This window comes from Megascapheus bottae, chromosome 19, assembly GCF_031878675.1.
Source record: "Megascapheus bottae isolate mThoBot1 chromosome 19, mThoBot2.hap1, whole genome shotgun sequence".
NCBI classification, from domain to species: domain Eukaryota; kingdom Metazoa; phylum Chordata; class Mammalia; order Rodentia; family Geomyidae; genus Megascapheus; species Megascapheus bottae.
Window position 1 is genome coordinate 15,018,664 of NC_143527.1, and position 23,253 is coordinate 15,041,916.

The following is a 23,253-nucleotide window of genomic DNA, read 5'->3' on the forward strand; positions in this document are numbered from 1 at the left end:
GGCTTATAAAAATGAATAAAGGTTTTTTAAAAGTTAGTATCTGAGGAGGATCAGTAGAAATTCATCAGGCAGAAAAGTGTGAGTTAGATGAGCTTAGAAAGAGAGAGAAAATAATGATGCTCTTCAGATATGCAACCAGAATATGGAATTTATCAGGCAGGATACATGTACACATTTTAAGCAGAATAATATATTTTAGAAAGATTATTTTGAATTGGTGTGAAAAAAAATCACTTAGGTGGAAGAAATTCAAAATAAATAATATGTTGGAATATTAATTATGAATCTAAGGAGCAGACTGCATTCATTTCATTTCATAGATGAGTAAACTATAACTCAGAAAGATTTATATACTCAGGACTATGTTTGAAATATCTGACTCTAAATCATCTGATGACTTTACTGTACATGAATGGTAAGATGACTGTAACGAAGAAAGAAACGAGAAATTAGAGCACTTCTAAGAGTAGAACCTGAAGTATAGGTAAGAGATCTTAGGATGAATGATTTGAGGTACTAATTCTGTTCTAAAGAGATCATATCTAACAAAGCAGCACTTGAAAGACAAAGGAAATAGTCTGCTCACAGACAAAATAGGGTAAGAAAACGTTTGGAAATTGACTGATCCTTACTCCTATTCCAATTTCTATTCCCTACTCCTATTCCAGATCATTATTTCCTCCTCTTTCCCCCAACGAGTTCAGATTCAGGTGAAGATGTAGGTCTTTAGATGATAATATAGATGGTAGGTCATTCATGTGCTGAAAATAGAACAGCCATAGAACTACCAGGTTCAAGCACAAGGCAATTAGAAAATCCTTGTCACAAATTAATACCTTCCCTAGGCAGGACTCTTCTACAAAATGGCAACCCTGTAGTCCCTTGAGCTGGTTGTGCAGTTCTATTGATCCAGCTTTTTGGCTTTCTGATATTTTTCATCCTAGGATTTCTCTAAATAAGAAGTCAACTAGTCTTTTCCTGTGAAATAATCTAAATTGATTCCAGTTTCCTTATGTAGCTAAAGTCCACTCTCAGGTTTAAAAAGTGCTTTTCCTTTTCTCTTCTCTTCTCTTCTCTTCTCTTCTCTTCTCTTCTCTTCTCTTCTCTTCTCTTCTCTTCTGTTCTCTTCTCTTCTCTCTTTCTTTTCCCCCTTCTTGCCTGCCTGCCTTCCTTCCTTCCTTCATTCCTTCCTTCCTTCCTTCCTTCCTTCCTTCCTCTTCCTCTTTTGTCTTTCTTCTTCTTTTTTCTACTTCTATAGTCCATCGTGAATTGCCCCCTAGAATCGTATAGCAAGTGATATCATTTGATTTTCTATTTTGTATTATTCACATTGAGAATAAAATATATTCTTATTAGGTTTATTACCAATTATTGACAATGGACCCACAGGGTTCTACAGAGTGCCCATGTTATAATTCTAGGTATTTGGGTGATGGAGATGGGGAAGATAGTGGTTCAAAGCCAGCCTGGGACAGAAGTTATTGAGAACTCTCCATCTTAGCAATATATGAGTTTGAGGCCTGTAATCCTGTTAACAACCAAAAGGGTAGAGGCCAAGATTAGGGTACTGGAGGTTAGAATCATCCATAATGGAGACCACCATTTCTTAAATTACAAATAACTTTTTTTTCTGGTTGCTCTTTTACTTTTTGCCAGTCCTGGGTTTGAGCTCAGGACCTGAGCACTGTCCTTGGACTTTCTCAAGGCTAGCGCTCTACCACTTGAGCCTCAGCACCACTTTTGGCTTTTTTCTATGTATTTGGTACTGATGAATTGAACCCAGGTCTTCGTGCATGCTAGGCAAGCACTCTACCACTAGGCCCTGAAAACATATTCTTATGCCTTATTCATTTCCTAGTAACATGTACCATTCATAGCCCTTAGTATGAGGAGTTGGGTCCACTAACTACACTTTTTAATCAGACAGGAAAGCATATCTTTCTGGATGGTTTTAAGATTGCCTCTCAAATGCTTATGCCATGTTCAATGAACAAGCATTTATTGCCTAGCAATAAAACGATGGGATGTAAGTTAGAGACTATGGCTCAGAGAGGTACAAAAGGCAATTTTGTCAGTCCTTAATCTTAGAGGACTTAAAACCGAGCATTAAAGGCTGGGAGTTTAGCCTAGTGGTAGAGTGCTTGCCTAGCATGCACAAGACCCAAGTTCAATTCCTCAGTACTACATACATAGGAATAAAGCGAGAAGTGGTGCTGAAGCTAAGTGGTAGAGCTCCGGCCTTGAGAAAGCCTAAGGACAGTGCTCAGGCCCTGAGCCCAAGCCCAGGACTGGCAAAAAAAACCAAAAACCAAAAACAAAAAAAACCAAAAAAACAAAAAAAACTGAGCGTTAAGCTTGAACATTAACAGCAATTATCAGAACTGGACAACACAGTGATAGAGGAATTGAGTGTTACGGACATATAGAATAAACAAAGATCAGAAAGGTAAGAAAGGCTCTTGGAAAACAATAGATTGGGAAAGGAGTCTTAAAATGGCCTAATGTTGCTCACTTGAGAAAAGAAGAAAGAACTGTTAAGTCAAGAGGATAGTTCCAGTTAAAAGATTAAGTCATAAAAGGGTAATTTTTCCAGAGTGATTGATAGTTTTTTGTGAATCGATTTTGGCATACATATTGAGTTACAGTAGTCATGAGTCTAGGAGCGAGCACTTGTAGTTCGTAGCTTTGTTACCAAAAATTTAGTTTATTCAGCAACCAACCGTGATCCACCTATGTTTTAAGAAGAAAACTCAGCATGCAGAGTCCAGAACTGATAGGAGGAGAAGGCAAAAAGACATTACCAGGAAGATCCGTCTGTCCCTGCTAATGTCTACAGCAAGACAGTGACGCCTAGAAAAGCACTGGGTCGTAACATGACTATGGTTTGTGGGCCTGGAAACTATGCTGTCTTCTTCAAAGTGCTGAGAAGGTTAAAATTTTACATGATTCACAGGAATTCTTAGGAATATACATTTCCTTTTTTCAAAGTTACAGAAAACAGGAAAACTCCAGAGCGGCTGAGTTAAGCAGCTACTTGACTGATTGCTGGGCACACGATACGCACTTAACACTCTATTAAATGAACATTACTCATTTCCTGCTTCTACTTTGTCAGCAGTCCTCGCTTCCAGAATTGTCAAAATTTTGGACCTAAGAAAATCATTGGTGAGAATAACTTTCTGAAGTGGATGTATCAAGCAGTTGTATTAAATATCAATTGGAAGTATATACAAAAGGGTAGAGAGATTTCATTTTTAATTAACTAATCTGTACCAAATGTTGCTAAAAATTTTATCCTCCCCCCCAAGACAGAAGCCTGATTGCTTTCATTCAAACACCACAAAGTCTGGATTAAATTAACCAAATTCCAAAACTGACTACATTACCTTTGAAAACCTTGTATTCCACAAATTGAAAACAATTAAAATTCTGTTTACTCATGAAATTAAAACTGCTGAGGTATGAAATGGCAGGTATAGCATTAAGTCTTTTTCTGAAGACCCTATTGAGAACAAAGTCCTTCAAAAAGGTACATTTGTAAATGTATAGGGATGCCATTAGGTTTAAGTGTATGTGTGTGTGTGTGTGTGTGTGTGTGTGTGTGTGTGTGTGACAGAGAGAGAGACAGGGACACAGAGAGACAGAGAGAACATATTGTGACTTGGACTCAGTTTCACTTCCTGCTTAGTTTTCTCAAATCTCAGGGCTGGCGCTCCACCACTCAAACCATACCACCAATTCTAACCTTGTGCTAAGTATTTAGAGATAAGAGTCTCTGAGTCAAGTCTGGGATGGCTTCAAACCAGAATCCTCAGACCTCATCCTCCTGTGTAGTTAGGATTACAGATGTGAGCTACTTATGTGGTGCCTAGTAAATTTAAAGTTCTTGAATAAAGTGCAATCCAATGAACTCAATGCATTTCCAGAAATTTTAATGTGGTGAAGGGTAAAAGTCCTCAGTTTTTTCAAACCTCTGTCTCATTTCCTCCATCTATAAGATTGACAAGAGAGCTAAATAGGAGAGTAGTGGGAAAATGACTGATCGATGCTATATTGTGCAAAGAGGGAATGCCTGGATTCTTTCTCAGTTGTAACACCAATCCTAAAGCTTGAGAATATTAAATCTATAAAGAAAGCATAAGATAATCTCGGGCCAAATTCTCGGTTTCACAGGTGTGATTCAGAGAGAAGTGCTTTCTCATGCTCACAGGTTATCACCTCAGGGCTGTGCTGGAACTGAACGAATTGGACTCCATTCCAGGGCTCTTACAGCACACAGCAGTGACTGGCAGACAAAGCCAGGGCATTATAAGCCATTACTAAGATTTGGAAGAAAAAATTTCCTTCTCTGCTGAAAGAGTAGTTCACAAAGGCCTTCTTTTTCTGAATTGTTAAACTTGCCTCTTCTCCGGCCCAGTGTTTCAGGTAAAATTTCTGCCAGGCCATTGGGAACAAAAGGAGCTTAAAAGATGTGGATGTAAGAATCTACTTCATCCTTCTTGTCAGTAATGACATACATCATTTCACTAAGGGATTGGCCCTCAGTCTGTGAGGCCAGCTTTTACTGCCTTCGTATCTGCTTTATTGCCACGAAGTTGCAAGCCTGGAAATCCATATGAAATCATTAATATGCGATGTAGACTAACATTTTCACATAAACATCTCAAAGTAAAGGAGAATATTTGGGATTACATGAAATATAAGGAAAAATTCCCTTCAGATTAAAAATCTGATGATCCCATCAGTCCTTAGTTAGATCTTCATGATATCTGAAATGTAGGGGTTTGGAGAAGGTGAAATTGGATTTGACAATAATAAATATCTAGATTCACCATTGTATCAGCACTTCATAGTAGAAAGAAATATTTTGGTTTCCAATTCTGCTGAAAATCTTTATTGTTGTGAAAAATATTTACTGCCAGGTGTGGTGTCTCACGCCTGTAATACTAGCTACTCAGGAGGCTGAGATCTGAGGATCCTGGATCAAAGCCAGCCCAAGCACTAAATCCAAGAGACTCTTATCTTTAAGTAACCATTAAAAAAAGTAGAAGTGGGGCTGAGGCTCAAGGGGTAGGGCAGTAGCCTTCAGCTGAAGAGCTCAGAGAAGCAGCCAGGCCCAGAGTTCAAGCCCAAAGACTTGACAAAAACAAACAAGCAAACAAACAACAATAACAACAAAACCCATGTATTTTCTGCTTATTTGTCTGCAAAACTCAGAAGAAAATTAGCCAAGGAGCAAATGAACAGTGTTCTATATGAATGTGGACAATATAGACTAAGTTGTTCTCCATTCTTCAAATCCATATATTGATTCTCTAACAGTATGACTCTATTTAGATATGGGACCTAAATGGATGTAGCTAAGGTTAACAAAGTCATGAGTGTAAGGCCCTGATGTAAACAGCATCGATCTTCATGTCTTCCATGTGAAAAAGCATTGGAATAGCCAGCATTTGGAGTTTTGTGCTGGTGTTTCCCACACTATGTCGTCCCACTAACCCTTGGCTCCAGGTAGAAGATTGTTTGCTTTGTTCCTTAGTATATTGAATCATGACATTGCTACATTTTAATTGCTTTTCTCCAGGCAAGTAATCTAATCTTGCTGTGTTTCTGCTTCTTTTTGTTCAAAGGGTTGTAATAATGATATCTGTCTCAGGACTATTACAAGGATCCCATGAATCAATCATCAGCTTGTAGAACAGCAACCTGTGGTGAAGAAAGCTTCCTAAGGGATTCATCTCGTCTTTATAAACATCCACACGAACCAGACACTGACTCAAACTGAAAGAATTTAAACAAAAGCAAATGGAAAGGAAATAAAAGAGAAAAGAATTTCAGGCACAGCTGTTCTTTATGTTGTACGTCTACATCATGTGACCTAAGCCATTTCCTTAAAATATTAATCTGTGATCAATCTCTTACATCTCAGTTTTTTTCAAATTTATTTGAAAGCAAGCACACAAGCTAGACTATTTTAATCTTGAGTCAATACTTCTATGCTGAGCAAAATTTCCAGTATTCGATATGTAAACTCCTAATCACTTTATATTAAATTAAAGTCCAGCAAAAGAGATTGGAGTGGGAGGGGGGATCTAAACATGAGATAATTAATGAAAAAACTGTCCATGTAGTCAGCTCTCTGTGGTAAGAGAGAGACAACATCCAGATGTTTCAAGTTTTTCCAAAGTTCCAAAGTATTCATATAAAAAAAGAGCAGTTTCCTCTATTCGCACAATATGTTGTCTTATGAGACATGGCACTTATGGTCAGTTTTGCTAATGATACATACTTATTCAAAGAAAGAGAACCTTCAACAAATCTGCAGTGTGGACAAGGGGGAATACTATTTCTAAAGTCCTTTCTAAAATAATATAGCATCTTTAAACATTGAAGCTCATCAACTTCTTGTTCTCCCGCCCAACTTAACTGGAAAGATAATGGGCACTATTGATTCATCCACTTGTAAATTATGCTTGTAGCAATTTTCTATATACTTCTGAATTGAGAGAAAATTCCTATTTATCTCCATTTCTCTTTTGTAAAATCATTCCTGTTTTTCAACACAAATCAGATTTTAGTAAAAGAATAGTTTTTTTTAAAGAAAATAATCAACTATGACCAGCATCTGAGTCATGAACTGACAACTTCTTAAAAAAATTGGCTTCAAATGAACGATGAGAATATGCTCAAAGAGTTGACCAACCTTTGTTTTTATTTATTAAAAGGATCTCACTGCAGAGGCAAAATACCCATGATTTATATAGTGCTACAGAACTTTAATCCATAGCTCATAGAAGGGTGCAAGAGCAGCTTGAAAATTATGCTGAGCTTAATTATACTTAATGTGAATTATTCAGAAGTGCAGACAGAGACTAAAAATTTATTTCGTACAAAGAAGCTTGACATTTTAATTGGTCCTTCAGAATAGAGACAAAACAATTTCCTCTCAAGAAAATTTACATCTTCTCTATCAGACCCACATTCTCAGCCAAGCAGAACTTCATTAACAAGATTAATCATCATACCAGTGTCTATTCCATCAGGTAGATAGGCCAGGTGAAAAGAGGAATACAAAGCAATGACTGACAATTCCAACCAACAGAACTTATCCAAGAAGGAAAAAGTATGACAGATTGAGCCACCATACCTTGGTCATTAGCCATTTTGTCAGGGTGTTCCACTGTGGGGAAAAAAGAAATAATATTATTAGACATTGACAATACCAAACCAGAAAGCTGACATATCAAATCAATAGTTTGGTTAGCAGGTTTTCATACCAACTCTAATGCTGAATTTTATTGAAATAAAATTGACAAATATCCAAACTTATATGTGATTATGCCCATCCATGAACAGATGGGAAACTAAAAATTTTTATATAAATGAGTTTTAATATATTATTTGACATTCCTTCTATCTACTCAGAATAAATAACACATAAATTTAATCAAAGCTAGGATTAAGTCAAGTGTGGTTGCTCACGCCTGTAACCCTAGCTAATCAGGAGGCCGAGATCTGAGGATCAAGGTTCAAAGCCAGACCCAGCACAAAAGGACCTGAGACTCTTTTTTTTAATTGTAATTAGTAAAAGGGTTACATGATATTTGTCAGATAGAAGGTGCATTAATTCACATACATTGATACCCTTTCACATGTCTTGATACCCATTACCCTCTCCCCCACACCCCACACCCTTCTTGGTTTTCCTCCCTTCCCTATCAAATTTCAAATAACCAAATACAAATAAATTCAATATATCAGATAACAAAGTGAGATACTGTAACAATATGAGATAACCAAGGGACAGAAAAGGAGATGAGAGACAACATAGTACATTAAGGACAATAATCATTCATTATATGGCTTTTGTTTCAATATCCTGGAGGTCCTTTCAATTAGCTTCATACTATATGGCCTTATGTATCAAGATTTTGCTCTATTGCAGATCTCTGCTAGTAGAGCCCAAGGTTTCTACTGATTATGACGAATGAGGGAAACCATTGAGTGTAAGTTCCTTTGAGTCTGGCTTACTTCACTTAATATAATTTTTTCTAAGTCTTTCCATTTCCTAACAAATGGGGCAATGTCATTCTTTCTGACAGCAGCATAGAATTCCATTGTGTACAAAAACCACAACTTGTTGATCCACTCATCTACTGAGGGACATCTAGGTTGGTTCCATATCTTTGCTATGGTGAATAGTGCTGCAATGAACATTGTTGTGCTAGTGGATTTAGTATGTCCTTGTTTCTGGATGGTTGGGTAAATGCCAAGTAGTGGAATTGCTGGCTCATAGGGGAGCTCTATGTTTAGTCTTTTGAGGAACTGCCATACTGCTTTCCATAGTGGCTGAATGAGTTTGCACTCCCACCAGCAGTGTAGTAGTGATCCCTCCTGGCCACATCCCCTCCAGCATCTGTTACTATTCGTTTTCCTGATCCTGGCCATTCTAACTGGAGTGAGGTGGAATCTTAGAGTTGTTTTGATTTGCATTTCTTTTATGACCAGAGATATTGAGCATTTCTTCATGTGTCTATAGGCCATTTTTATTTCTTCTTCAGAGAAGACTCTCTTTAAGTCTTTGGCCCATTTTTTAATGGGATGGTTGTTACTTTGGAGATTAGTTTTGGAGTGATTCAATTTTTTGAGTTGTTGATATATTTTAGATATGAGGCCTTTGTCCGTTGTTTGGTTGGTGAAGATCTTCTCCCACTCTGTAGGCTTCCTAATTAATTTATTTGCTATGTCCTTTACCATACAAAAGCTCCACAGTTTAATGAAGTCCCACTTATCCAGCCTTTCTCTGATTTATTGTGATTCTTGGTCCTTATTAAGAAAGTTTCGACCTGTGCCAAGGAGGCCTAGTGTATCTCTTATTCCTTCCTGTAAAGTTTTCTGTGTGTCAGCTTTTACCTCCAGGTCTTTGATCCATTTGGAGTTAATTCTAGTGCAAGGTGACAAAGAAGGATCCAACTTTAGTTTTCTGCAGGTGCTTAACCAGTTCTGCCAGCACAACTTGTTGAAGAGGCTGTCTTTCTTCCATTCTATTTTTTTTGCTCCCTTGTCAAAGATTACGTGGCCATAGGACCTGAGACTCTTATCTCCAATTAACCTCTAGAAAATGAAAGTGGGGTTTGGCTCAAGGGTAGGGTGGTAGCCTTGAGATAAAGAGCTCAGGGACAGTGCCCAGGCCAAGTCCAAGCCCCATGACCCACAAAAAAAGAAGCTAGGATTAACTATAATAAAATGGATGCAGTAAACAAGTTATTATAGACCCATATATATATAATATAATAAATTCAGGGAGTTACTTTATATATGTAGGGTTTTTATAAGTGAAATTAGTTGATTTTTAAATTTATAGAGAGGGGCCGGGAGTTTGGCCTAGTGGTTAAAGTGCTTGCCTAGCATGCATGAAGACCTGGGTTCGATTCCTCGGTACCACATACATAGAAAAAAGCCAGAAGTGGTGCTGAGGCTCAAGTGGTAGAGCTCTAGCCTTGAGAAAGTCCAAGGACAGTGCCCTGAGCTCAAGCCCAGGACTGGCAAAAAAAAAATTAAGTTTATAGAGAAAAATACTGGGGTATCATCAATATAGAATAACCTCAATAAATTAATAAATATTTAAATCTTTTAACACTTAATTGTTCAGTTTCAGGTGTGTAAAAACTGACGCTTGAAAAAAAAAAACCTGTACCTGGACATGGTTTCTCAGGCCTGTAATCCTAGCCACTCAGGAGGCTGAGGTTCAAAGCCAGCCCAGCACTACAGTCCCTGAAACTCTTATCTCCAATTAACCAGTAGAAAACCGGAAGTGGTAGTGTGGCTCCAGGGGTAAGGCAGTAGCCTTGAGCAGAATAGCTCAGAGATAACGCCCAGACCTAGAGTCAAGCACCATGACTGACAAAAGAAAAAGAAAAAAAGAACTGATCTTAAAATTGAGTTTATCAAAACTGAATTTAATCCTAAATTCCACTCTTAGATAGGTCTTCTTTGCAAATGAATAAATTAATACTAATTCTTTAATACTTAGGAGCCTATAAAATTTGATATAAAATCGTAATCTAGGACTGGGACTGTGGCTTAGTGGTAGAATGGTTGTCTAGCATGCATGAAGCCCTGGATTTGAGTCCCAGTATCACATAAATGGAAAAAGCCAAAAATGGTGCTGTGACTCAAGTGGTAGTGTGTTAACTTCAGACCAAAAAAGCTCAGGGACAGTGCCCAGTCCCTAAGTTCAAGGTCCAGGTCTGGCAAAATAAATGGTAATCTAATTGAAATATAAATCCTGATCGCCAACAGAAATGTCAGGATGCCTCATAAATTGATTGGCTATTTATGTTTTAAGAAAACATGTCAGTGCATCTCTGGAAATAAAAGAATGCAAATCAAAACAACTCTAAGGTTCTACCTCACTCTAGTTAGAATGGCCAGGATCAAGAAATCTAACAACAGATGCTAGAGGGGATGTAGCCAGGAGGGATCACTACTACACTGCTGGTGGGAATGCAAACTTGTTCCTCAAAAGACTAAACATGGAGCTCCCCTATGACCCAGCAATTCCACTACTTGGCATTTACCCAATTGCCCAGAAACAAGGACATACTAAATCCACTAGCAAAACGATGTTCATTGCAGCACTATTTACCATAGCAAAGATATGGAACCAACCCAGATATCCCTCAGTTGATGAGTGGATCAGCAACATGTATTTATATACAATGGAGTTCTATGCTGCTGTCAGAAAAAACATCGCCCCATTTGTAAGGAAATGGAAAGACTTAGAAAAAAATCATATTAAGTGAAGTAAGCCAGACTCAAAGGAACATAGGCTCAATGGTTTCCCTCATTTGTCATAATCAGTAGAAACCTTGGGATCTCCTAGAAGAGATTTACAATGGAACAAAAGCTGGATACATAAGGTCATTTAATATGATGCTAAATGAAAGGACCTCCAGGATATAGAAACAAAAACCATATAATGAATGATTGTTGTCTTTAATGTACTATGCTATCTCTCATCTCTTTTGCTGTCCCTTGGCTATCTCATATTGTTACAGTATTTTACCTGGTTATCTGATATATTGTATATATGCGTATTTGGTTATTTGAAATCGGATAGGGCAGGGGGAGAAAACAAAATGGGGGGCGGGGTGGGGGGAGGGAAATGGGAGCCAAAACATGAGAAAGGGAATCAGTGTTTGTGAAGTATGCACCTTCTATCTGGTGAATATAATGTAACCCTTCTATTAATTACAATAAAATATATAAAAAAGAAAACATGTCACTGATATATAATGATAAGCAAAACTTTATATGCTTAATATTTATATTTATGAATTTGGGGTACATATCTATGAAAATCACCATCTTCAATTTGGCAGACATATGCCTCTTCTCCCACCTACTTTCTTTGTTATTATTTTAGTTATCATAATAAAACGTAAGATTTGACATTTTCGTAGATTTTACGTGTGCTTTGTGTGCTTGTATGTTGGCCTTGGACTTGAACAAGGGTGTGAGTGCTGTCCCTGAGCTTTTTTGTTCAAAGCTAGTACTCTACCACTTGAGTCACAGTTCCATTTCCAGCTTTTTTTTTGAGTAGTTTATCAGTGATAGGAGTCATTCCTGCCTGGTTGAGTTTGAAGTTTGATCCTCAAATCTCAGCCTCCTGTGTAGCTGGGAATACAGGCATGAGCCACCAGTGCTCAGTTGCAGTATCACATTTTTGTGTAGACGACTAATGCTCTAGAGAGGATGAATGGAGTGTATTTATTTTAAAACTTCATCATAGTTTATCATTTAGGATTGTGTCTTCTCTGTGAGCTTCAAACTTAAACTGTGAGCTTAAATCAATGGCTGTTATATATTCTCAAAATTCAGCATTTTCAATTCATAGGACTCTATTCTAGCCATTATAATTTAGATTTTTATTTGATTTTATCTCTCACTGAAGACTTATAACTTCTCAAATACTTTTGTACTATGGCTTACTAATGACTAGGCTTTGACAGACACTTACGTTGTATGTTGTCTAGGAAAATGTGTCCTTTGAGGAACTTGGAGAGTCAGATTCACCTTACTGGGTCTCCACAAAGAAGGAATTAGAACAGTTCAAAAACCTATGTATTCACATAATCTGTGAAACATATACGTTGGCAGCCAGAGTGGGAATACTTTTGAAGCTATCCCAATCAGCATTTCATACTTAGCAAATTGTTTGGAATGATATCAACTTAATAAGTAGAAAAACACAAACAGGAAAAAAATCGGCTGTATTTCATTTCCCCGCTTTGCCTCTTCCTTTACCATTCATTCATGTCATATGCATTATCTGAAGATTAAGATAGCTTGAACAAATAAAAAAATAAAGATACTCTGGATGGATTTGTTTATTAGCAAAACTGCTGTGGATGAAATTTGAAATATCTTATTTTCTTCAATATGTTATCGATTGAAGAATATTTTGTGCCAGAGACCAAATTGTTTATTTTATATAATTATCTTTAATGAAAAGAGAAATATAGATTATAATTCTTGTGATTTGTGACTTTGAATTTTTAAATGCGCACCTTTGTATATGCTAATCTTATACATAAAAATGATACATTTTTGTATTCAAAATTATTTGAACATATTTCTTTCCTGACCTGCTAAACAGCTTTCTGTGTGCTTTATTTGTGAATATGAGGAAGATTCATATTTCAGAATAACAATTAAGATGCCCAGAGAATAGACGATTCTCTATTGACCATATATTGATGAACACATTGCTTCTTTGTGTGTGGGATATAATTCCTCCCTAGACAGAAATTCTCTCTAGTCTTCTCATTGTGAATATCCTTCATAAGCCGACAGTCATGAGCATTTTGGGGAGGGAACTCACAGTCAGGGATGGATACATTTTTCAGTGCTTTGAGCAAGTATATTCATAGAAGTCTGGAAAGGATGGGTGAAAGAGAATGGGAGTTGTATCTGCAAAATCCTATGTTGTCAATGAATCAAATTCAACATTCTAATTACATCTTAAGGAAAGGATTAGATAGATCACATGTATCTATGTACATAAAACATAGCAATGACGTCTCTTGCTCATTACAAATATCTTTTAAACTAATCAGTGATTACTGTTTAAGTTTGTTTGAGCTTCTCTAGCTGGTTTTGCATACTAAATCTATGAAATTCCAGCCTCAAGGATAAAGTGCTGCTATTTTGAGAAGATAGAGGCGATGGAAGCCCTCTTGGGCATACTTTACAATGAAACACTGGCCCACTACCTGGTAGACTACTGGGGGTTTCTCTAGTTACAGGAAAATATCTCTACCTTTCTGCCAAAAAAAAGGTTACATTGTGATTATCAGAGGCCTTGCTTTTTATTTATTTATGTTAGGCCTTATGTTTTGAAGTCACTTTGGGAACAGGAAATCTTCTATCAGGAAGCAGTAGCCTGATTTTACCTCATAGGCATTGTGGATTGAATTCTATTACGATGAGGAATTCATTGGTTTTAGAATATCTCTCCTTGAAAACCACATGAAGGTACACCCATGCTCAATGCTTTTGGTGCAAGGGTAGACAATATCCATCTTTTGAATAAATTAAAATACATTTAAAACCTCAGATCGTTATTTATTACATGTATCTGTCTAAAATTTTGAGCATCCCATAATAAGTTGGGATGTTAGAAATAACTCTTCCAGGCAACTATAAAAGAATAAATTCCTGAATTTCACAATCAAATTCCTCCAGCTTGATTATCAAATTCAATTTTGATAATCATTTTATCACTTGATTTTTTTAAGGAACTGTGGGTAAAATGACTAGAATGCATGCCAAGCTAGTGTGTGCTCTATGTTGAATGAAAAATCATCATTGAGAAATTTACAACTTTGGATGTCTTAAGTTATCTTAAATCCCTAGTTGACATATGCTGGGAGCATGGAATTAATTTGGTTTCTATGTACAGATAAAGTTGAAACATTTGTGAGACATTACTTAGTTTTATGTTCCATTCTCCTACGAAATGAGTAACTGGCTGATTTTCACTTTGTCATTTGGATGGAAATTTGGTTAAGACTTGGTATCCTCAAAAGATGGACAGTGATGAGAGCTTTCATTCTCTGCTTCCTTCTATAACTTCTCTTTTATTAAGACTCGTCATGCAGGCTTGGGATGAATGATTGTGCATGCTTGACAAAAACCTTCAGATCACTGGTTATCAAAATCCTATTCTGGAATAGCTTCCTCATGACTGAGTTGGAGTAATTGCTTAGGAGAAATTGACTATACAATTATTTTAAGATTATTCTTTTTGTATGTCAAAATCTACAAATATATGTCAATCCTGTGTTTCTAATATCCCAGTATGTCATCTATCATGTATCATGTTTTTCCTATGTTATATGGGCATTGGATAGACACTGATGTTAGAGTCATGCTGTCCTCTAACATTATGCATACAATGCCATAAATGCATCTTTAAATATCAGCTATGGACCATTAAAATGTCTTTCCATTGTTAAAGAGTTAGGTTCATAGAACCATTTGTCATTCAGAAAAATAATACTGTGCTCTAAAACAGTAAGGTTAATAAGAAAATTATTTTTGATGTAACCAATATGCTTGGAGTTGATATTTTTCTCTGAATATGTACCTACAAAAATTGAACATTTATTTATAAAATTGATAATTTTATAAGCATATGAACTTTCCTCCAAATTATCACATAGAAAGATATTGTTTTTTCATTTTTGCTACTCTGGGTTATTAAAATATGAATATTGTTTGAAACTCTGTCTTGCATCACACTTTTCTTTAATATATAAAAGATATTAGTTTTCAGAATAAAATATTTAAAGTAGCTTATTTACATAATTCAGTGCAAATAAATAATATTGTTTTCAAGAAAAACTGAAGGATTTCATTGTATTTTGAGTGAAACCAATATATGCAGGATCAGTTAAAAAGTCTAAGACTTTTTAAATACGTTTGCCTTTGCTGATAGCAGAAAACATAACAGAATTCTTTTCTTTAAGCATATAAACTATGACACATTTTAATTTAGTTTGGATAGCCACAAATGCCATGTGGCCAAAAAATTTTAAAAAATGGTATAGAGCAGCTTTCAACACATCTTGTTATTTCCTAAGAATCCTACCACCACAGGAAAGCAGAAGGGGAATGACTCGAACCTTTTAGAGTCCTGAAGAGGATGGGATCCGAGAGAGGCCCCACTCCTTTTGCATTCCGTGCTTGAATTCGAAAGTAATACATGGTGTCAAGGTTGAGATCCATGATTTGATGAGTGAGTCGGTCTCCACTAATTGTTTCCATAATCCAGTCATCGATGGGAATGTTCTTGTCCAAGGTGTAAAATAAGATGTAAGCTGTGTAAATAGGCAAGTGCAAGTTTGTTTAGTGGATAGACTGCATACTGTTGTTCTTCCTGCACACACTCACATTTAACACACTCTCTAATAATTATTATGGGTCCATTACCTGTAAACTACAGAATTCAATTTGTAAACTTTTCTTTTAAACACTGCAAAGATTAGATGAATAATTGAGTCAACATATACAATAAGAATGGAATGAGCCATTGAAAATAAAAACATTGGCAGTCATTTAAAATACACTGTCTTCTACTGATGAAGCCTGATAATTGGTTTGCTTTAATATATAAGTATGTTAAAGCATGTGAAACAGAGATAATAAGTCAGTTGAATTTTTACTGTCGTACAATAATGAAAATAAATAGTGTTTATTTTGGCTTGCACTGAAATAATAAAAATATATTGGAAAGGATAAAGCATTGTGCATGTTTAAAGTATCATAAAAACAAAGAATCATATTTTACTGATGTAATAAATCTGTGAAGTCAATACAACACGGATGCTCTCTTTTCACAGATGATGAAGTTGAAAGTGGCCCAAGATAGTTAGATAAACAACTGGCATGATTGCCTCTATCATCACATATAAGTACCTAACAACACTACTTCTTTTCCAGTCTGGCAAAGCAAATAAATATAATTGGCTCGTTATAAGTGACCTAGTTAGCATCTAAACCATTATTGACTTGTCAGTGGAGGATGTTCATTCTTTGTGATAGGGGATGTGTAACTTGAATGCTAAATAGCATCCTTGTTCATGATATTCTAAAATGCCATGAAATGAACCCAGGTATTTCAATAAAATACTCATTTATTTTACCACTAGAAATGGCCAATTTGTACGGCAGCTCTTATTGAGAAACACTACTCATCTTTATACTGAGCCATCAGATAGACCTTACAAGGTTCTCCCAGAAGGACGTATCTGTCCTTGCCACGTGAATACTCCATTTCTACCAAAACATTGCAGTGACCTATCCCATGGCTACAGATGTCCCTTTGTCTTTTGTGCATCATAAATTGTTCTCTTCAAAACAAGTGTTTAAAATACATTTCCTATTCATTTCTTTTGAGTCCTCTTTGCCTGTGTGGGGGACGTAAGAAGTCCCTCAAAGGGATCGTGCAGCACACTGCATCTCACCACAAAACTTCACGATAACACTAATGTCCCCAGCATCCTTATCCTTCCTTCCCTCCTGTTCACACACCGTTAATCGTAACTTCCATTGTTTTCCTTGCCTAAATTGTACTCGTCTATATTGTCCAACTTTAGCTATGACTTGCCTAGAAGACCTTCTTCATCACGAGCTTTTCTTTCTATAAGCTTCATACGATTGTACAGGATAAAAGCACTCCATGATTCTGTGCCTTTCAGCAATAGTCTCTTGCAGAATTATAGATGGGCCAGGGGGATCAATCTGGATTCTGAACTGGATATTTCTGTCTTGTGGTTTCATAGGATTAAGCATGTGACAAACTTCAATATTCAGAAACTCATTTTTCTGGAATGGATCAGAGTTGAAAACTTGTATATATTAGCTTTCACTTTTCTCCCTATTTGATATTTCCAGGATCTGACTGCTTCTAATGATTACCTAAAGCATTGGTATAATTTACAGAATTATAAAAATAAGATAATCAGGCTGGGAGTTTGGCCTAATGGTAGTGTGCTTGCCTAGCATACACAAAGACCTGGGTTCGAGTCCTCGGTATCACATATATAGAAAAAGCCGGAAGTGGTGCTGCGGGTCAAGTGATAGAGCACTAGCCTTGAGAAAGCCCGGTGATAGTGCTTACGCCCTGAGTTCAAGGTTCAGGACTGGCAAAAATAAAGTATTTATAAAAATGATATCCCAGGCAGGAATTTTTGTGGAGACCAAATATGAACACTCCAATTTCCCCTACTCCCTGATATTACATCTGGTAAGTCCCTCCATCTAAGTTCAGGTGACTAAGCCTTATTTCTAACAAGTAGAATACAGTGAGTGTGACAGGATAGCTCATCCCTCACTAAGTCATAGAAAATTAAGCTTTTTTCCATATATTTTTATTGTAATTAATAGAAGGGTTACATTATATTCACCACATACATTGATGCCCTTCTCATGTCTTGATCTGGAGGGGTGGAGGTGTGGGGGGGAAATGGGGAAAATTACACTTTTATTTTGCTATCACACTCTGTAGATTCTAATTTTGATAAAGTAAATGGAAGAAGATCACATGGCAGGGAATGGTGATGATTTTTTGTAGAAAAATTTAAAAGAAATGGACTGCTGTTGACGACCCAATATGCTTAGAAGCAGGTATTTTCCCAAAGAACAGAAAACAGACTAACACCTTCACTTGCAGCCTTGCAAGAGGCTCTAAAGTACAATATTAACTAATTATCCTCAAATTCAGACCCACAGAAAGTGAGAAAAAATACACAGTTATCTTGTGATACAGCACATACCTAGTTCACTAAATTAAGGCCAACCCTATTAATCTGCCCCAGGTTATGTCTTTGATCTTGAGTTAAAGCTTCATTACCTTAGCTGATATGTGATCTATTCATATGTATACATACATGTATGTATATATATATGTATATATATGCTATTTGTTGCAATGTCAATGATGTAAATACGAGTGTCTTAAGTTGCTTGCAGCTCAAGCATAGGAATGACAATTGCTAATGTATAATGTAAACAATGCTACAAAATGTGAAAATTCTCTATGACTTTTGCCTCTGAATAATATTAAAGTTGGAAGGTTATATTTCAAAAGATATTGTGAGATATCATTGGATCAGGGATTGAGAAATAGCTTGGTATAAGAAAAAGTCATTTTCAGGGATTTCCATTCATTTCTAACCCAGCCTCCATCTTCAGTATCAATAAAATATCTCCATATTTTTGGCCCAAATATTCTCCATTCTTATCCGTAAAGAACCCTATCTATTGAAAAGAAGGCTCTAATAGGGGTAAAAAAATCAGGTTTTATTATGTGCATGCCTTATCTCTTCAAAAGGAGAGAAACATTATTTTAGTTCAGGAGCCATATCGTTTATTGGGTTTTTATTCCTCAGAAAACTTAATAAAATGGTCTTCACATAATAGGTATTGAAATTCACTTATTAAATGAAGTTTGGTAGTTTGTAAGTATGTAAGTTTCACATTCATGACACGTAATGAAATCGCTCAAGTTTTCATGTATAGTGGGGATGAATATTTGCAGAACTGTGTTCCCATGTTGAGGTCAGCCACCCTTGCTCTCAACTCTCTACATTTTTCAAATAAGAATGAAACATTTACCTTCAGTGTAAGTTTATATTACACATTTAAGTATTTAAAAATGGAATAAAATAATTAAAGTTGGACATGTAAATCTTTCTCAATTCTGATTATTTTAGCAGTTTCCTAATATGTGTGCATATATGTGCGCATGAGCACATGTGCACGTGTGTTTGTGTGGTGTGTGTCTGTGTGTGCTAGTCCTGAGGCTTGAATTCAGGGCCTGAGCACTGTCCTTCTGTCCTTGAACTTTTGTGCTCAAGGGTATCTCTTTACTAATTGAGCCACAGCTCTACTTGGGCTTTTTGGTAGGTAACTGGTGTCTTTCTTGCCTAGGTTGGGTTTAAAGCACAATCCTAAATCATTAGCCTTCATAGTACCTACGATTACAGGTATGAGCACTGGTACACAGCCAGTTTCCTAACTTTTAAAGGGAAGGCTGTACTTTAAAAAAGTTGAGAACTAGACATTCCCTATTAGAATCATATTTGTCTAATATATAGCAAGATATCTTTTATCTTCATTATTTTCCAGGGAACAAAAGACTTGCAGTCTGGATCCAGAACAGCATTAGGAAATGTGAGAGGACTATCTGGAAATCAGAAGAAAATGGCTTATGGATTTCATAAAAAACACAAGTTATCTTATAAAGGAGGGACTGTTTCTGTCCTTATTTTTCAGGAGAGGAAGTAACACAAATCAGAGAGGAGGAACAACTTGTGTGAGCATCACAGCCTGAGTTCTCAGCATGTCATACTGCTGTCCATGTTGGAAAAGAGACATCAGCATCGTGGAAGACTGCACTGCACTGCACTGGACACAGGCGCGTGCTTCCTTTGTATTTCCTTACAGGCTCAGAAGAGCACACGATGCCCTTTGCCTGGTGGCCTAAAACAATCTTTTCAATATTTTAATATCATAATTTTTGGAAATAACTGACTATAAAAACCAAAGTCTACATGGAATAGACATTCTGTGAAGAGTTCTTCGTGCTTGCTCCCTGCTGAATTTCAATCAAAATATCACGACTTGACGATCCTAACTTTGTTATAAGGATTGAGGCAGGTTTCTAAAGGCAAAAAATATTGCCTCTTGCTTGTACTTTTATTTTCCACTGTGAAAGATGGGTTCTAATGAGTGAGAATTACTGAACAGATATCTCCAACATATGAGAATGTTTCGTATACAAGTACTGAAATTTTGACACTGAGTACGTTATTGCATATAAATTTTCTTAATACAAGCTAGAATTCTGTCTTTATTTCTTTAGAAAATATTATGCTGTCTTTGAAAGGTAGTCTACTGATTATTTAGAAAGAAGTAAGTATAAAAATTAAGTTATGGAGAATACTATTTGCTATCCTTTCATCAAAAACCCCTTTTTTTCAATCAGGTGAATCAATATTTTCTTCTTTGAGTGGCAATGCTGGGGCTTTAACTTTAGTATCTGGTGCTTTTGCTTTGCTTTTTTTTACTCGAAGTTGGCATTGAGTAAAAAAGCCAAAAAAATTCAAAAGCTACCAAAACACTGAAACAGAATTGATATGAAGAAATCATGATACTGAGGAGAAAAAGAGTAAATTGGAATGAGTCAACCTCAGTTTGAAAAGGCCTGACACACTGACGATTAAACATAAAATATGTGTAGGGGATTTTATGCCTTCTTTTTTTCATATTTGTTGGCTCAAATGAAAATTTGGCTTGCTATTGTCAGAAAAGCAATTTCCTACAGACGAAAACTCTTAAATTTCAATCACATCTGGAACTTTTATACCATTCTTTTGCTCTGTAGATTTGAGAATGTAACTCATCCTAAGGTAAGCGTGCCTTTGGTGACTACAATTTCTGTGCTTCTCTCTGATCACTTAGAGACTGAATCACTTCGTTAATTTGCAATACAGCTAGCCACTTCATGTGTGCAGAAAAGAAGAAGCAGAGTGATTCTTACATGCTTCTAACTGGATGGTTCCAGTTAATTGGACTATACTGGGGATATTTGGAGTCATACAATATTTTTCATAATAATTATATGCTATGGAGACACCTATTAAAAGCTTAAAGTGATCATTTAAATGCAAAATCCCTGATAGAATCCCATTATATTTTTCATACTGAATTAACATTACAGGCTTCTAATGGATTCTTTAATTAGGCATTGATGTTATCAGCAATATTTGACAAAATAAAATCTGTCACTGTAAAATATTCATTATGTTCAATTTCTGTCAGTCAATAGCAAGTATTTTCTGAACCTCATGATTTAAGAAAGAAGCTAAAACCTGAGAGAAATTTAAAACCTAAGTGAAAAAAAAAAACCTCTGGTTAACTTCCTTCACATGTGCTATACAAAAATAAATGGGCATTAGGCATGTTTTGTATTTTATAATTGCCAAACAGCCAGCTTCTTTGTAGTCAGTTATTCTCAGAGGCACTTCATGAAAGGTTAGCTTAATGCCTTAGAAGATGAAAAACAAAGGTCTATCCCAGCTGAAACACACATTCCCAAAAAGTAGCTCAGAAGAAGTGCATGCGTGCCTGTGTTTGGATGCACCATAGAGAATTCTTAGCCAGTAGGGGATCATGAAAGGATAAACAGAGAAGGCCAGGGAATGAACTGAGATGCTGAGACAGACTCTAAACACTAAGGTAAAGAGCAAATGTGGGGGCTCTTACCAGTTATTTTCCCATTGGCTTCCAAGGGAGGCTGCCAGCTCACAATGACAGCACGAGGCTTCCCTTCACGGGTAATCACTGTCAGGTCCTTGGGAGCAGAGGTCGGGGCTGTGAGAGGGCACACAGACAAGGCCTTGTCAATGGTTGTGAAAGGAAACAGTCACTGGCAGAACTTTTATTAGTGATGTTGACACTTAGAATCTATCATGAAGCCTGTTGCATTCTGTTGGTTTTGACACTGACATTGATAGACTATTACAAGGATTTGCATTACATAAGCAAACAAAAAAAAGTGTAAAACCTGGAGCATTTCCATGCAAGATACGTAACTTCAAAGGTGTAAATAAAATATCTCCAAATCTGGAATGTACACACACAGGTGATTTCAAGTGAGCACACCCTGAGAGTTCAAAAATCATGGTGGGGGGGCCGGGAGTTTGGCCTAGTGGTAGAGTGCTTGCCTAGCATGCACAAAGACCCGGGTTCAATTCCTTGGTACCACATGCATAGAAAAAAGCTGGAAGTGGTGCCGAGGCTCAAGTGGTAGAGCTCTAGCTTTGAGAAAGTCCAAGGACAGTGCTCAGGCCCTGAGCTTAAAGGCCAGGACTGGCAAAAAAAAAAAAAAAAAAAAAAAAAGTCATGATGGGACAATGAGTACATAATGACATTGATGGGCATTTCTCTGTAAGAAAAAAAATTATGCTACAACTGTAGTTTATAATTTTACCAAAAAAAAGCTTCTGCATTTCTTTAGATGCAAAACAAACCAATGAGTTACAATTTGCACGAAGACATATTACTTATATAACGTAATGTGAATGATCACTTTTGACATTAAAAACTCCATGAAGTGGCTTGGTCATCAGCATGGCTGAGTCCTTCTAAAATGTGCACATAGACAAAATCCACACACACAATACCCCAGATGGACACAAGTCCAGGACTGACCCCTCCCGGATTCTACAGAAACCAATGATAATAAACACCACCTTTTCTACGATTGGCACTTTCTCTTCAAGCATGATTTTCTATTGTCCCTCAAATACTGTGATCAAGTCACTTGGAGTCATTCATGTCTCAAATAAATCTTTGCGACATCTACTACTCGTGCCACTCTCTTCCTGTGATAATCCCTGATGAGCCATATAGGCTATAGCTAAGTACCCTTTCCCTCAAACAATCTCTCTTTATTCCCCAGAGAATTTGTCCCTCCATCCATTTGTTGTGATTTCTAACCTATCTCAATCCTTTTTGACTGTTATTTCTTACATTGCTGCTGGATTTTCTCCAATTCTTCTTCTTCTGTTTGAATTATTATCCTCTCAAAGATATAACCTGTATTGTCTTTACCTTTGATACAAAGTGCTGGCCTCAGGGCCTGATGAATATTATTAGAACCATATTAGGACTGTAACTTGTTCAACTCCATTAAACCCTGCTCTCTGATATTTCTACCTCCCAAAGTATGTTTCTAGCCTTGAATTTCTATAGTGAGTGCATGAATGGAGGTGAACATTCAAGATTTAGAATATTGCTGCCATGGGAATCATGGCAGTCATTTGGTGTTTAGATTGCTACCATCACATCTTTAGAGAGAGGCACTGGGCCCTTTCCTTTAAAGATCAAACATTCTGAGTGATACAAGTTGGATAGCAACATTCATTGAGAGTCTCTGTCCCACCGTCTCCTTAGCTATATAATCTCTTAATTTAAGAGATCTCATGGAAAGTTGGGATGCTGGATTCAAGATGGCAAGCACAGAAGCAAAACACTGTGATTGAAGTAAGGGAAAGACTGAGTCTAAGTAAGTCACCTTGGTCTTGTTCTCACGGGCATCCTGGTACCTAACTAGACCATCAGGGTTCTTTGCCTGACTTCAGAGGCCCAGAGGTGAGGCAAGCCATCTTTTGAGCTGCA

General features: G+C 36.7%; 1 protein-coding gene across 1 annotated transcript in view; it reads right to left on the reverse strand.

Moving 5' to 3' along the window:
* Dcc (DCC netrin 1 receptor) overlaps positions 1 to 23,253 on the reverse strand; it is a 934,207-nt gene that overhangs the window by 81,927 nt on the left and 829,027 nt on the right. The window contains exons 19-21 of the mRNA XM_090353075.1: positions 21,337 to 21,444; positions 15,192 to 15,386; positions 7,148 to 7,180 (exon numbers count right to left, since the gene is read on the reverse strand). Of these exons, the coding sequence (XP_090209201.1) occupies positions 7,148 to 7,180; positions 15,192 to 15,386; positions 21,337 to 21,444 (336 nt within the window). The remainder of the gene's footprint in view (positions 1 to 7,147; positions 7,181 to 15,191; positions 15,387 to 21,336; positions 21,445 to 23,253) is intronic.